General features: G+C 42.0%; 1 protein-coding gene across 8 annotated transcripts in view; it reads right to left on the bottom strand.

Annotated features, from left to right (window-relative positions):
* CNNM2 (cyclin and CBS domain divalent metal cation transport mediator 2) overlaps positions 1 to 17,058 on the bottom strand; it is a 170,927-nt gene that overhangs the window by 145,964 nt on the left and 7,905 nt on the right. The window contains exon 2 of one of the 8 annotated variants that reach the window (XM_005566330.5): positions 14,415 to 15,313. The exons of the other annotated variants lie outside the window; for them this stretch is intronic. Coding sequence (XP_005566387.1) covers positions 15,210 to 15,313 — 104 coding nt within the window. The 3' untranslated portion in view covers positions 14,415 to 15,209. Of the gene's footprint in view, positions 1 to 14,414; positions 15,314 to 17,058 lie in introns of those variants that run through there. 8 annotated transcript variants of the gene reach the window in all.

The following is a 17,058-nucleotide window of genomic DNA, read 5'->3' as shown; positions in this document are numbered from 1 at the left end:
AGGGTCAGGAGATCGAGACCATCCTGGCGAACACGGTGAAACCCCGTCTCTACTAAAAATGCAAAAAAATTAGCCGGGCATGATGGCGGCGCCTGTAGTCCCAGCTACTCGGGAGGCTGAGGCAGGAGAATGGTGTGAACCCGGGAAGGTGGAGGTTGCAGTGAGCCGATATCACGCCACTGCACTCCAGCCTGGGTGACAGAGCCAGACTTTGTCTCAAAAAAAAAAAGAAAGTTATGTTTAAGGAAGATCAGCCTGGCAGAGGTATGCTTGATGAAACAGACAATAAAGAAAGCCATCTTGGAAGTTTAAATGATAATCAAAATAGATTGATTCATTCATTCATTTAAAATGTATTTCTAGGCTGAGCACAATGGCTCACACCTGTAATCCCAACACGTTGGGAGGCCAAAGCAGGTGGATCACTTGAGGTCAGGAGTTTGTGACCAGCCTGGACAACACACTGAAACCCCATCTCTATTAAAAATATAAAAATTAGCCAGGCATGGTTTCAGGCACCTGTAATCCCAACTACCTGGGAGGCTGAGGCAGGAAAATCACTTGAACCTGGGAGGTGGAGGCTGCAGTGAGCCAAGATCGTGCCACTGCACTCCAGCCTGGGCAACAGAGCAAGACTCCACCTCAAAAAACAAATAATAAAATAAGGACCAGGTGCGGTGACTCATGCCTATAATCCCAGCACTTTGGGAGGCTGAGGAGGGCGGATCATGAGGTCAGGAGATTGAGACCATCCTGGCTAAGGCAGTGAAACCTTGACTCTACTAAAAACACAAAAAATTAGCCAGGCATGGTGGCGGGAACCTGTAGTCCCAGCTACTTGGGAGGCTGAGGCAGGAGAATGGCGTGAACATGGGAGACGGAGCTTGCAGTGAGCCGAGATTGAGCCACTGCACTCCAGCCACTCCAGCCTGGGTGACAGAGCTAGACTCCATCTCAAAAAATAAACAAATAAAATAAAATAAAACAAAGTATATTTCTGGAGCACCCAAAACATAATAAGCACAAATAAGAGGGGCTAAGGGATGGCATTATAGCAGTGGGAATGGGGAGAAAACAAAAAGTAAAAGATGCATTTTCAAAATAGATCAATTATGTTTGATAACAATATACAGAGGGGAGGCCGGGCACGGTGGCTCACACCTGTAATCCCAACACTTTGGAAGGCCAAGGCACGTGGATCACTTGAGGTCAGGAGTTCGAGACCAGCCTGGCCAACATAGTGAAACCCCACATCTACTAAAAATAAAAATTTTAAAAAAGAAGATACAGAATGGAAAAGAGTATAAATTCATATGTACTTCAAGTTACCTGAGAGCAGGAAATCTGTCTAATTCCTCTTTGGCTATCTCCTACATGGTGGTTTTGTTTTGATTTGTTTTCTTTTGTTTTTGAGATGGAGTCTCACCCAAGGCTGGAGTGTAGTGGCACGATCTCAGATCACTGCAACCTCCGCCTCCCAGGTTCAAGCGATTCTCCTACCTCAGTTTCCCAAGTAGCTGGGATTACAGGTGTGTGCCACCATGCCCAGCTAATTTTTGTATTTTTAGTAGAGACAGTGTTTCACCACGTTGGTCAGGCTGGTCTTGAAGTCCTGACTTCCAGTGATTCGCCCATACCAAAGTGCTGGGATTACAGGCGTGAGCCACTGTGCCCGGCCGCCGCCAGTTCTTTATTATGATGCTAAATACATGCTTATGGATTAAAAATGAGTCAAAGAAAGTCTTCTCAAGATGGAAAAAGACCATGGAAGGAGACATAAGAACAAAATCTTGGGGACTGATGAATTAGAAATGGAAGGAAAAATCAGGAACCTAAAAAGAAAAAGGAAGCAGTCAGAGTAACAGCAGGAGAATCAAGACTGCTGTAGACAGCCTCGATTCCAGGAGCCAACCTGGAGAGAAGAGTGGTCCTCACCTATGGCTAAAAACAGTAAAGGGGCCAAGCAAGAGAGGAAAGGTGACAACCAAGACGTGGATGTGGCAATAAAGGAAGTCATGGGTTGTAACTGTTTGAAGCAAGATTGTAGAGGATTAAAGATGGCAAGGAAAAGGAAGTAACTAGCTATTCTTGAAGAAATCGTGCAGTAAAAACAGAAAGGAAAAACAGACAGCCAATGATCCCCTAAGACATAGAACTGCCAGAAACCAGCCTCTGATCCTGCAGTGAAGCTAAGTAAGCCTTAAGGAAATATTTACAACCTTCAACCTGGCTGGGATCCTCAAACAACTAGGCGGGTTGAATGAATACAGGAAAGATCCGACCTACACCATGTCTGAAAAAGGCAACAAATCTTCGAATTTGCTACTAATACCTGGTTTCGTAAATGGCTTTGGGAGGTCACAGATAAAGTAATAACTGCTGACTTTTTGGATATTTAGGTAATGTGAGATAAATTGGCTTAAATCAAGTAAGGGCCTTTGTCTGCTTGTTTAGTCTCCATAACTCCTATTAGAGGCTCTCCTCAAATATTCAGAGATCTATCGCTGTCCATTCATATTTCAGAGGAAGGGATTAAAATGCTGGCTGGAAGTTCTGTGTCAACTGATGATCTTCACTCTACAGTAATCAGGTCAAAACACTGATATATTTTTAATGCCAAGGAACTGAGTAAAAAATAAATTTATTTGTCTAACAGGCATAGGACTATTTAAGAGCAATGCCATCTGTAAGTAAAGGAAACATCAGTTTCTCTCCCTAAAATGCTTAATTTCCTTAGAAAGTTGGCTAAAGGAGTAGTAGAGTTGTTGTCTTTTTTTTTTTTTTTTTTTGAGACAGGGTCTCACTCTGTCACCCAGGCTGGAGTGCAGTGGCACAATCCCATCTAACTGCAGCCTCTACCTCCCAGGCTCAAGCAATCCCCTGACTTCAGCCTCCTGAGTAGCTGGCATAACAGGCATGTGCCACCATGCTCAGCTAATGTTTTCTCTTTTTTTTTTTTTCATTTTTATTTTTTGAGACAGTGTTGCTCTGTCACCCAGGCTGCAGTGCAGCGGTGCAATCTCGGCTCACTGCAAGCTCCTGGGTTCAAGCGACTCCCCTGCCTCAGCCTCTCAAGTAGCTCGGATTACAGGTGCCCACCACCATGCCCAGCTAATTTTTGTAATTTTTTTTTTTTAGAAGAGATGGGGTTTCACCAAGTTGGCCAGACTGGTCTCAAATTCCTGATCCTGAGTAATCCACCCACCTCGGCCTCCCAGAGTGCTGGGATTACAGGTATGTGCCACCGCGCCTGGCCTAATTTTTTAATTTTTTTGTAGAGATGAGGTCTCACCATGTTGCCCAGGCTGGTCTCAAACTCCCAGGCTCAAGCCATCCTCCCACCTGGGCCTCCCAAAGTGCTGGGATTATAGGTGTGAGTCACTGCACCTCACCCATTGTCATTATTTTATGTCATTTTAACAGACTTTAGTAAAGGCACCTAAATGACAGCTAACTTATCCTATAGTTAAATTAAACGTTTCTGGGGTTGGGTACAGTGGCTTATGCCAATAATCCCAACACGGTGAGTGGATCGCTTAAGCCCAATAGTTCGAGACCAGCATAGGCAAGATAGGGAGAGTCTATCTCTACGAAAAAAAAAAAAAAGTTTCTGTATATATCCAGAAAAAGAAAGAAAGAAAATCACATCTGTTTATCTGTCTGAGAATATGTACATTTTAGGAGTATAATCAAACCAAGTATTTAATCTTGATCAAAGCTAAAAGGTCTTTTTATTTTAGCAAAATGTATAAGATATACATTTTGTAGGCTTAGTAGTCTGGAAACTATTAACTGAGCTTCAAGCACAGGTGGTTCCAGAACACTCCTTTTATCTTTTTGTCTCCTTTTAATAATCAAGACTAGATTTACAGTGATGATTTATTTAGACAAAAGGAAGCACCAGTTTCCAGAACCATCATGTCCCCAAATAAGAGGTATCTTGGGATTATAGCTTTATGTTAAAAGTACAGATCTAGTTGGAACCTAACTACTTAACAAAACATTTTTTTTCTTTTTTTTTGGAGATGGGGTCTGGCTATTTTGCCCAGGCTGGGCTTGAACTTGCTCTCTTCCTACCTCAGCCTCAAGAGTAGCTGGGATCATGGGGCACATGCCACCCTGCTGGCTTTCACCAAACTTTTATTTAATCAGGGCTATCACGTAAGTATCAAAAAGTTTCATTCCAGGCAGACTACATACAAATCTAAACAAACCGGATTTTGTCACCTATTAACATGTTTTGAAAACAAATGCAACCCAAAAACCTAAATTCCCTTATTTCTCACACAAAATGAATCTTACTAAGCTGTCACGTGTGTACTCACACACGTTACGGGCTTTAAAATACTACTCATCTTTCACCCCAAACAGTAAGGATCACAATGAGGAGGAAAAAATGGCAAAAAGGACAGCACAGCTGCATTATAGATAAAATATTCCACATTCCCCAAGAAAAAAAACCTGTGAGTTTCATCTAAATACATTTCAATTCCATACCTCAATGAGTGGTTCAGGTTACAAAACTTGCACTTTAATAACATTTTGATGGATTTGGTTTTCCCCAAACATCACAAAATACATGCTTTAAAAAGAAAAGCTTGGAGCAACACAGAAAAACATACTTCCTCCCCTAAACTCACCATATTGAAAGATAGTCACTGTTAGCTAATATTTTGGTAAATGTTCTTCTAGTTGTAGCAGGTTAATGTATGTATATATAAACAAGCAAATAAAAACATAAAAGAGCAAACCCAAGCAGAAGATGGTCCACACAATATGATTAAAAGAGTATTTTAGTCAATTGACTTGTTTCCAGCAGAATCTCATCCCTCTCCACACCCAATCTCCCCCACCCGCATTGCACCAAAAAAAAAAAAAAAAAAAAAAAGCAAGAGTTTCATTTTGTCTCTTCTGTTTACCTAGAACCCCAAACCCTCAAGGATCAGACTGATGATAGCAAGAAGAAAAGCAGTGAGTAAAAGGCAGGGTTTTTTCTCCGCTCAGTTATCAACTCTACAGAGATGAAATTATTCCTGCCAAACCTTACATCAAGGAGGTACACTAATGACTAAAGGAAATAACCTTGAAAGAGATAAGAAAGCATACTAGATTGTTCTAGTTGTTTTTAGTTTTAATTTTTACCTCTGAAGACCTGCTCAAATATTTCCATCTCTTGAATGATTCTCAGGGCTGTCTAAACCCAAATGCCACTCTGCAGAGGTTGAGTTGAGTCAGCACATTGTTTCTATGATTGCAGATGGGCAAATGGAAAAACTGAGGCTTTGCACACTCCCATAAAGATCAGATGATGCCCTCAATCTGTCTTTGCTAGCATGGGAAAACATTCTCCCTCTCAGATTACCAGCCCCCCACCCCCACAGCACCAAAAAAAAAAAAAAAAAACCATAGAGTTTCATTTTGTCTCTTCTAGTTACCTGGAATCCAAAAATCTCAAGGATTATAGTGCTAGGCCAGGCATGGTGTTTCATACTGAAACACTTTAGGAGGCTGAGGTGGAAGGATTGCTTGAGGCCAGGAGTTAAAGACCAGCCTGGGCAACACAGTGAGACTTTGACTTCTACAAAAAAAAAAAAAAAAAAAAGTCAGGTGCGGTGGTGTGTGCCTGTGGTCACAGCTATTTGGCAGGCTGAGGCGGGAGGATCACTTGAACACTTGTAGTCAACTGGGGCTGCAGTGAGCTGTGATTGTGTCACTGCACTCCATCCTGGGCGATAGACTGAGACCCTGTCTCCAAAAAAAATTCTTTTTTAAAGGACCATACTGCTCATAGCAGTAAGAAATGCAGAGTAACTGAAAGTCAGGGTTTCTTCTAGTCTTTGCAAATAAAACCAAAGGAAACCCTTGATAAATTGATGTGGAGAAGAAAGATATTACAAAAGTTTTTTGTTATTGTTGTTGGTTTTGTTTTTTTTGAGGTGAGGTCTCCTCTGTTGCTCACACTGGAGTGCAGGGGTGTGATCACGGCTTACTGTAGCCTTGACCTCCCGGCTCAAGTGACCCTCCTACCGCAGCCCCCCAAATAGCTAAGACCACAGGTATGCACCACCACACCCATTTTCTTTTTATTTTCTGTAGAGACAGGGTCTCCCTATGTTGTTTAGGCTGGTCTTGAATTCCTGGGCTCAAGCAATCCTCCCACGTCCCAAAGTGTTAGGATCACAGGCCACCATGTCTGGCCCAAAATCTTTTTTTTTTTTTTTTTTTTTTTTGAGATGGAGTCTCGCTCTGTCACCCAGGTTGGAATACAGTGGCACAGTCTCGGCTCACTGCAACCTCCACCTCCTGGGTTCAAGCAATTCTTCTGCCTCAGCCTCCCAAGTAGCTGGAATTACAGGCGCCTGCCACCATGCCCAGCTAATTTTTGTATTTTTGATAGAGACGGGGTTTCACCATCTTGGTCAGGCTGGTCTCGAACTGCTGACCTCAGGTGATCCGCCTTCCTCAGCTCCCAAAGTGCTGGGATTACAGGCATGAGCCACCATGCCCAGCCCAAAATCATTTTTAAACTTTTTATTTTTAGACACAGGAGTCTTACTCTGTCACCCGGATGGTGTGCAGTGACACAATCATAGCTCGCTCACTGCAGCCTTGAACTCCCAGGCACAAGTGATCCTTCCACCTCAGCCTCCCAAGTAGCCAGGACTACAGGTATGTGCCACAACACCTGGTTTACAAAACCATTTAAGTATTAGCTAGTCTTTCTGTGCTTATCTCCAATCCCAAGTCCCTAGCCTGATAAAAAAGCCACTCTAAATAGCAGAAAGAAATAGATTTGGCCAGTGGCTCAGGCCGGGCACAGTGGCCTAAGTAGAAAGAAATAGATTTGCTTTTAAATTCCTAAGCTCCAGCCAGCCATATTTTTTGTCTTGACTGACATTTTACACAACCTATTTCTTCTTTTCCTATCTAAACTGGGATAGAAAATTTACTCTTTTATGGCAGGCATGGTGACTAGCCCGTAATCCCAGTGTTTTGGGAGGCTGAAGCAGTAGGATTGCTTAAGGTCTGGAGTTCAAGATCAGCCTGGGCAACATAGCAAGACTCTCTCTCAAAAAAAAGAAAAAAAAAACTTAAAAATAAGCTGGGCACAGTGGCAGGAACCTATAGCCCTAGCTACTTTGAAGGCTGAGGTGGAAGGATCGCTTGAGCCCAGAGTTTGAGGCTGCAGTGAGTTATGATTGTACCACTGCAATCCAGCCTGGGCAATGGAGGGAGACCCTGTCTCAAACACAAACAAACAAAAACGCAGAAGTGCCTGATGGTGTATATCTTCCCAATTCCGTATCTGTTTCTTCCTGGATTAATCCTTGGTTTTGTGTCAGATAGTTAATACATATTTATGTGCTAATGAGACCCTGTCTCAAAAAACACTTACTCTTTCCTATCAAATTTCCTAAATGACTGTCAATAACCAATTGTGGATATTTCAATATCTACATATAAAAGTGGCAAGTAAAAATCCCCACATTTTTTAAAGAAAAAATAAAATCCACCATGAGCAAATGAAAGAAGTAAATGTTAGATAACCTCAACCAACTCATGTTTTTTAAAAGCATTTTTCTAATTTAAGAACCATTTGTCACCTAACAAGTTCTGTAAGGTTGCAGGATACAAGATTAACATACAAAACTCACTTGTATATCTATATACAAGCAATGAACAATCTGAAGATAACATTAATAAAACAATTCCATTTATAATAACATCAAAAAATAAACAAAATACTTAGGAATAAATTTAACAAAAGGATTACAAGCACACTGAAAACTACAAAACATTGTTGAAGGAAATTAAAGAAGACCTAAATAAATGAGATGACATCCCCGCTCACAGATGGAAGACTTCGTACTGTTAACATTGTAATACTCCCAAACTGATCTACAGATGCAATGCTCCTATGTAAATTCCAACTGCCTTTTTTGCAGAAATGGGCAAGTTGATCCATGAAAAATTCACATGGAAATGCAAGGAATCCTGACAGCCAAAACAATCTTGACAAAGAAGAATAAAGTTGGAGGATTCAAACTTTATTACAAAGCTGCAATAATCAAAACAGTGTAGTACTGACACAAGATTAAAGATCAGTGGAACAGAACTTAAGGTTCAGAAGTAAACCCTCAAATGTAGGGCCAATTTTTTTTTTTTTGAGACAGAGTCTCACTCTGTCACCCAGCCTGGAGTGCAGTGGTGCAATCTCAGCTCATTGCAACCTTGACCTCTTGAGTTAAAGTGATTCTCCTGTCTCAGCCTCCTTAGCAGCTGGGACTACAGGCGTGCGCCACCCACCACGCTGGCTAATTTTTGTATTTTTAGTAGAGACGGGGTTTCACCATGTTGGCCGGGCTGGTCTTGAACTCCTGACCTCAAGTGATCCACCTGCCTCAGCCTCCCAAGGTTCTGGGATTACAGGTGTGAGCCACTGTGCCTGATCACCAATTGATTTTTGACAAGTATGTCAAGACAATTCAATGGAGAAAGAATAGTATTTTCAACAGACAGTACTGGGACAACTGAATATCCACACGCAAAACAATAAAGTTGGACCCATGCCTCACACCACATATAAAAATTCAAAATGTCCGGGCACGGTGGCTCATGCCTGTAATCCCAACACTTTGGGAGGCCGAGACGGGCGGATCACGAGGTCAGGAGATCGAGACCATCCTGGCTAACCCGGTGAAACCCCGTCTCTACTAAAAAATACAAAAAAACTAGCCGGGCGAGGTGGCGGGCGCCTGTAGTCCCAGCTACTCCGGAGGCTGAGGCAGGAGAATGGCGTGAACCCGGGAGGCGGAGCTTGCAGTGAGCTGAGATCCGGCCACTGCACTCCAGCCTGGGTGACAGAGTGAGACTCCGTCTCAAAAAAAAAAAAAAAAAAAAAAAAAAAAAATTCAAAATGGATTAATGACCTAAATGAAAGAGCTAATACTATAAAACTCTTAGAAGAAAACATAGGCATAAATCTTTGTGATCTTGGATTAGGCAATGGTTTCTTAGCTATGACATCAAAAGCATAAGCAACAAAAGAAAAAAAATAGGGCTGGTCGCAGTGGCTCACGCGTGTAATCCCAGCACCTCAGGAGGCCAATGCTGGAAAATCGGTTGAGGCCAGGAATTCAGGACCACCCTGGGCACATAGTAAGACCCCGTAGCTCAAAAAGAGGAAAAAAAAAAAAGGAAAAAAAGACAAGTTGGACTTCATCAAAATTAAAACCTTCTTCTGCTTCAAAGGTCACTACCAAGAAAGTAAAAAGACAACATATAGGATGGGAGAAAAATATTTGCAAATCATATATCTGACAAGTGACTAGTACCCAGAATATAAAAAGAACTCTTACAATTCAACAATAAAAAGACAAATAATCCAAGTTAAAAATGGGCAAAAGAACTGCATAGACATTTCTCCAAAGAAGATATAGAAATGGCCAATAAGCACATGAAGAGATGCCCAACTTCATTAGTCATTAAGGAATGCAAATCAAAACACGATGAGATACCACTTCACTCACTAGGATGGCTATCTTTTTTTAATCTTTTTTTTTTTTTTAAACAATAACAAGAGCTGGTGAGGATGCTGGAGAAATTAGAACCTTCATACATTATTGGTGGGAATGTCAAATGGTGCAGCCACTTTGAAAAACAGTTTGGAAGTTTCTCAAAAAGTTAATAGAGTTACCATATGATCCATCAATTCTATTCCCGTGTATATACCCAAGAGAATTAGAAATACATGTCCATCACCAGGCACCGTGGCTCATGCCTGTAATCCCAGCACTTTGGAAGGCCGAGGCAGACGGATCACCTGAGGAAGGGAATTCAAGACCAGCCTGATCAACATGGAGAAACCCCGTTTCTATTAAAAATACAAAATTAGCTGGCCGTGGTGGTGTATGCCTATAATCCCAGCTACCTGGGAGGCTGAGGCAGGAGAATCACTTGAACCCAGGAGGCGGAAGTTGCGGTGAGGTGAGATCGCACCATTGCACTCTAGCCTGGGCAACAAGAGTGAAACTCCATCTCAAAAAAAAAAAAGAAGAAGGAAAGAGGGAAGGAAGGAAGGAGGGAATGAGGGAAGGAGAGAAGGAAGAAAGGAAGGAAGGAGGGAAGGAGGGAAGGGAGGAAAGGAGGAAGAGAGGAAGACATGGCCACACTCTAACTAAAAGACTAACGCCTGGCCTACAGAAGGGCTTCTAAGACTCTGCTCCAGCTCTATGGCCAGCTTGCAATAGGTTGGTTTTCTGTGCCTTTAGTATTGCTCATTATTTAAAACAGCCTTCATGAAGACATACCAAGCAGGGGCACTGAGGCAGAAGCCCAGTACAGACCAATGGAAGGAAGGTAGTTGTAACTCACACACTTTTAAGTTGCTCAGAACTCACCCCAATAACATGCCCAAACTAAATCACATTCCTACTCTAAGAGACCACTGAACTATCTTCAGACTAGGTTGGGATTTGTTCGAGAATGCAACATGCACACCAGTGTTCATAGAATCATTATTAACAGGCAAAAAGTGGAAACAATTGAAATGTCCATCAACTGATGAGTGGATAAACAACATGTGGTATATCTATAAAACTGAGTATTTGGCCATAAAAAGGAATGAAATACTGATACATGCTACAACATGGATGAACCTTAAAAACATGTTAAATGAAAGAAGACAGCCACAAAAGGCCACATTTCATTTACATGTTATATGAAATGTCCAGAATAAGCTAATCCATACAGACAGTAAATTAGTTGCCAGGGGGAACAGGAAATGAGAAGTCACTGCAAAGAAATATGGAGTTTCTTTCGGGGTGATGAAAATGTTCTGGAAGTAGGCAGTAGTAATGATTGGACAACCTTGTGAATATACCAAAAAGCATCAAATCAGATACTTTTTTATTTTTTATTTTTTATTTTTGAGATGGAATCTCGCTCTGTCACCAGGCTGGAGTGCAATGGCGTGATCTCAGCTCACTGCAACCTCCATCTCCTGGGTTCAAGCAATTCTCCTGCCTCAGCCTCCCAAGTAGCTGGGACTACAGGTGCACGCCACCATGCCCAGCTAATTTTTGTATTTTTAGTAGAGACGGGGTTTCACCATGTTGGCCAGGATGGTCTTGATTTCTTGACCTCGTGATCCACCTGCCTCGGCCTCCTAAAGTGCTGGGATTATATGCATGAGCCACCACACTCGGTCCTTCTATTTTTTTTTTTTTTTTGAGACAGGGTCTTGTTCTGTCGCCCAGGCTGGAGTGCAGAGGCCTGATCTCGGCTTACTGCAACCTCCGTCTCCCAGGTTCAAGCGATTCTCCTGCCTCAGCCTCCCAAGTAGCTGGGATTACAGGCGTGCACCACCATGCCTGGCTAATTTTTGTATTTTTAGTAGAGACGGGGTTTCATCATGTTGGTCAGGCTGGTCTTGAACTCCTGACCTCATGATCTGCCCGCCTCGGCCTCCCAAAGTGCTGGGATTACAGGCGTGAGCCACCACGCCCAGCCGGAAATCAGATACTTTAAAGGCGTGAGTTTTAAGGTATGTAAATTATATCTCAATTTTTAAAATTTTAAAAAAGAACCAACTGTTTCAGCAGTAAAATGTTCCTGAAGAGAAATGGAATGAGTTCCTTAATACAAGCAATCGTTAGTTTTCACAAGATCAGGACTCATAATGTTCTTAGCAGATTTGAATTTTTTCCAGGTATATCATGTACAAAGTTAACAAGGAGATTTTCACAAAGATTGGCTATGATCACCCCACCCTAATACATCAACTACTTTCACTTTTTCCATGTTACCTTCCAGTGTATACACATATATATATTTTTGCATGTCTATATTCCGTGCAAATAATCAGTGCAAGTTTTCCCATATTGCTATGTGGCTTTCAAGATGATCACTGAATGGTTGGAAATAGTTCACGTTTATAATTTTCTTAACTGTTTCTCCTCCATGCCTTGCCTTGAAGTGCTAGATATTTATTTCCTATTTTTCACTGTTTCCAGATAATGCTGCCATACATATACAACATAAAAAGCTAACAGCTCTTTTCTTCTCTTGGATCACTGAATTAAGATTTCCAGTGGAAAAAAAATACTAAATCATTTTTATGACACCTAGTTGCCTTCCAAAATTATTATAAATTTACACCGCTATAAGCAATACAAACTTGTTATATTAGGCACTACCATTTTTTATACTTTTTATGCAATCAATGTTAAAAGATTTTATCTTTTTTATCTTCCTTTAGTCTTAAAAGCTTTTGGTTATTCAAGGGCTTCCAAAATCCACAAGCACTTTCTTTTAAAATGCACACCAATGTTCATAGCAACATTATTCATAATCGCCAAAAAGTGGAAACTGTCTAAATGTCTATCAATAGATGAGCGGATAAACAACTCAAAAGATGTCTTTTTCAGTTGCTTATGATTAAAGAGAATGAAGAATTAATTTAAACACAGTATTCTTACTCTAAGGAAAGTAGAACCTATAATAAATTATTCTGTTTTCCTTAAAAATATATATGCATGTAGTCACCTTGTCAACTGCTAGGAAAATAACAAAGCTTAGGATCCAATCACAATAAAAAGGAAAAGAAAAAACCTGTAATAATTAGCCACTTTTTTTTTTTTTAAGAGACATTATCTTGCTCTGTCACCCAGGCTGGAATGCAGCAGTACAATCACAGCTCATTGCAGCCTCAAACTCCTAGACTCAAGCAATCCTCCTGCCTCAGCTTTCCTAAAAGCTTCCTAAAGTGCTGGGATTACAGACATAAGCCACTGCACCCAGCCTAGCCACTTTTTTTTTTCTTTTTTTGAGATGGAGTCTGACTCTGTCGCCCAGGCTGGTGTACAGTGGCACGATCTTGGCTCACTGCAACCTCAGCCCCCTGGGTTCGAGTAATTCTCCCACCTCAGCCTCTTAAGTAGCTGGGATTACAGGTACATGCCACCACGCCCGGCTACTGTTTGTGTTTTTAGTGGAGATTGGGTTTCACCATGTTGGCCATGCTGGTCTTGAATTTCTGACCTCAAGTGATCCACCCACCTAGGCCTCCCGAAGTGCTGGGATTACAGGTGTGAGCCACCACGCCCAGCCAGCCTAGCCACTTTTAGATTTCAACACCAATAATAATTATAAGGACACATGCCAAAATATCTCTCTTGACTATCAGGCTCTAGTCAAGAGAAAGACCAAGAACAACTGTTATGGTTTGAACGTGTCCTCTCAAAAATTCATGTTGAAACTTAATCCCCATGGTAGTGCTATTAAGAGGTGGGGCCTTTGGGGGAAGTGATTAAGTCATGAGGGCTGTGAACCAGTGCCTCCTAAAAGTGCTGGAGGGAACTAGCTTAGGCCCTTTTCACCTTCCATTTCTCTGCTATGTGAGGATGCCGTATGAAGGCTCTCACCAGACGCCAGTGCCACTGTCTTGATCTTGGACTTCTCAGCCTCTAGAACTGAGAAATAAATTTCAATTATTATTATTATTATTATTTTTTGAGACAGAGTTTGACTCTTGTTGCCCAGGCTGGAGTACAGTGGTGTAATCCTGGCTCACTGCAACCTCCACCTCCCAGGTTCAAGATATTCTCCTGCCTTAGCCTCCTGAGTAGCTGGAATTATAGGCACCCGCCACCACGGCCAGCTAATTTTTTGTATTTTTAGTAGAGACGGGGTTTCATCATGTTGGCCAGGCTAGTGATCTGACCTCAGGTGGTCCACCCGCCTTGGCCTCCCAAAGTGCAGGGATTACAAGCATGAGCCACAACGCCTGGCCAATTTCTATTATTTTTAAGTTACCCAGCACAAACAGACTAAGGTAACAACCAAGAGCCTACAGAAAGAATTGTTACAATAAAAATGCTGGTTAAGCACAAAGTGCCAGGTACTGTTAGAAACATTTACATATTTATTAGCATAATAATTCTTTTTTTTTTTTTTGAGACGGAGTCTCACGCTGTTGCCCAGGCTGGAGTACAGTGGCGCGATCTCGGCTCACTGCAAGCTCCGCCTCCTGGGTTCCCGCCATTCTCCTGCCTCAGCCTCCTGAGTAGCTGGGACTACAGGCGCCCGCCACCGCGCCCGGCTAATTTTTGGAATTTTTAGTAGAGACGGGGTTTCACTGTGGTCTCGATCTCCTGACCTTGTGATCCGCCCGCCTCGGCCTCCCAAAGTGCTGGGATTACAGGCTTGAGCCACCGCGCCCGGCCTTTTTTTTTTTTTTTTTTTTAATAATTCTTTTTTTTTTTTGAGATGGAGTCTCACTGTGTCACCCGGGCTGGAGTGCAGTGGCCGGATCTCAGCTCACTGCAAGCTCCGCCTCCTGGGTTTATGCCATTCTCCTGCCTCAGCCTCCGGAGTAGCTGGGACTACAGGCGCCCGCCACCTCGCCCAGCTAGTTTTGTTTTTGTTTTTGTATTTTTAGTAGAGACGGGGTTTCACCGTGTTAGCCAGGATGGTCTCGATCTCCTGACCTCGTGATCCGCCCGTCTCGGCCTCCCAAAGTAGCACAATAATTCTAAGTACCATATGAGTTAGAAAATATCCCCATTTTACTACGAAAAAAACTTAGGCTTAAAGAGAATAAGTTACTTGTCCAAAACAGATCCAGGAAGAGCCCATTGTTCTTAACCCCTGCATTAACAGATGCTATCCTCCCCACAGCATGTGAATTCAAAAAGAAGCACTCCTACCTCAGAATGACAGCAAGGGAGGGTTAAATATGATGACATGAAGATCTCACCATCATTATAGCAGTGTTTATGTTCAGTCATAGCACCAATGTAACACAGGGAGAGGGTTTGGCATCCCCATTATCCATCAACACCTAAGTTAGACTACAAACATCTAGTTCCTCCTTCCAAAGTCTGCCACTGCCCCCTCCTTTATTTTTTTGAGACAGAGTCTCACTCTGTCGTCCAGACTGGAGTGCAGTGATGCGATCTCAGCTCACTGCAACCTCCGCCACCCAAGTTCAAGTGATTCTCCTGCCTCAGTCTCCCAAGTAGCTGGGAATTCAAGCACCCACCACCACGCACAGCTAATTTTTCTGTATTTTTAGTAGAGACAGGGTTTCGCCATGGTGACCAGGCTGGTGTTGAACTCCTGACCTCAAGTGATTCGCCTGCCTGGGCCTCCCAAAGTGCCAGGATTACACGCATGAGCTACCACGCCCAGCCAACTGCCACCCCTTTTTATCCCTGGAGTTGCCAATGTCTGTGATGTTGAAAGAAATAATGCTTCTTATTGTCTCTTCTTTTCAGTGTTGGTATGATTTGGGGTTTCTTGTTTGTGAGTTCTGAGAAAAAAAAAAAGATGAAAAGACAATACTTTAAAAAACTGTATTCAATCCTAGTGATCCACTTCCACGTGTTTGAGTTTAATAGTACTCTGTATATGTCATGCAAATCTTAATGAATTAGAAGTTTACTATCAATAACATACAGATACACATATATATATATTTAGAGAAAAGGACTCATTTGAAAAATATATACCACTTTATAAGTAACTATGCATCTAATTACACTCCACAGGTTTGCTCTTAAAAGTTTATGTAAGGCTGGGTGTGGCGGCTCACACTTATAAACATAAAATTTTATATTTAAAATAAAAGGAGGGGCCAGGCATGGTGTCTCACGCTTGTAATCCCAGCACTTCAGGAGGCCGAGGCAGGCAGATCACTTGAGTCCAGAAGTTCAAGATCAGCCTGGGCAACATGGCATGACCTTGTCTCTACTAAAAATACAAAGAAAATTAGCCAGGCGTGGCGGCAGGTGCCTGTAGTCCCAGCTACTCGGGAGGCGGAGGCAGGAGAATGGCGTGAACCCAGGAGGTGGAGCTTGCAGTGAGCCGAGATCGTGCCACTGCACTCCAACCTGGGCAACAGTGTGAGACTCCATCTCAAAAAAAAAACAAAAACAAAAACAAAAATTAGCTGGGTGTGGTGGCATGCGCCTGTGGTCCCAAGTACTCTAGAGGCTGAGATGGGAGGACCACTCGAACCTGGGAGGTCGAGGCTTCAGTGAGCTATGCCAGCACCACTGCATTCCAGCCTGGGTGACAGGGCAAGACCCTGTTTCGAAAATAAATAAATAAGTAAAAGCAGGAAAACCCACAGAACAGTTCAGTCTGTTTTGTGGGTTTTCCTGGTTGATGATATTTTAAATTGTGATTAGATTTGTCCAATAATTAAAATTAACCAGCCCCTCACAATAGTTAAGAATGCTTCAGGAAAGACAGTGTGTAATCCCCATAAAAACCAAGAGAAAACGCAGACAAGGTCCTTTCCTGCTTCATCCAGCTCCTACTTAGTCAGAGCTGGTATTTAACTATGGTCTCTCCTCACCTAAATGTCTATGCTCAGACTTTGGTGATCCTAGAAATGCAGTAACTTCTATAAATCAGCATGATTCTCTGTGAGAATTTCACTTATAATTTGTGAAAACGGGAGGGGTGTGGCACAGAGGGTACACAGATGCACGAATAGGACATGGGCTTCAAATGCTTTGATGAACATTTCCATGGAAATTTTACAGATCTGTATGTACTGTGAACAGAAATGAAAAGTCAAGGAAGCTTCACCCCCACAGTCCTAACCAAATCCAATCATCATTACTCCCATAGAAGAAACAATCAATGAGAAAATAAATCATTAAGGGATATCTAAAATAAGTTAGGTCAAATAAAATATCTTCTATTTAATTACCTGAGGCTTCAAATAATCTAGATATCAACACTCATTTCCCAAAATACCCTGCTAGTCTAACCACAACAAAGTAAAAAACTTAAACTAAAAAAAAATTAAATAAAAAAGAACTCAAACACTTGGACTTATTTTCTATATAATAAAATGCTTGTCAAAAATTGCTTGAATCCAGGGTGTCTAAAATATTGACAGGAAAATCACAAGACAAATAAAAACCAATAGTAACACTGACTATTTGCTTTTTCAATGTTGCTGCTACCTTCATCTCTGAATAACTTGGGACCAGAAGACCAGCCTGCTGAAGGAGGAAGAACTCTAATCTAGAAGTCAGGGAC

This window comes from Macaca fascicularis, chromosome 9 (assembly GCF_037993035.2).
Source record: "Macaca fascicularis isolate 582-1 chromosome 9, T2T-MFA8v1.1".
Taxonomy (NCBI): Eukaryota; Metazoa; Chordata; class Mammalia; order Primates; family Cercopithecidae; genus Macaca; species Macaca fascicularis.
This window is presented reverse-complemented; position numbering and strand designations above follow the sequence as displayed.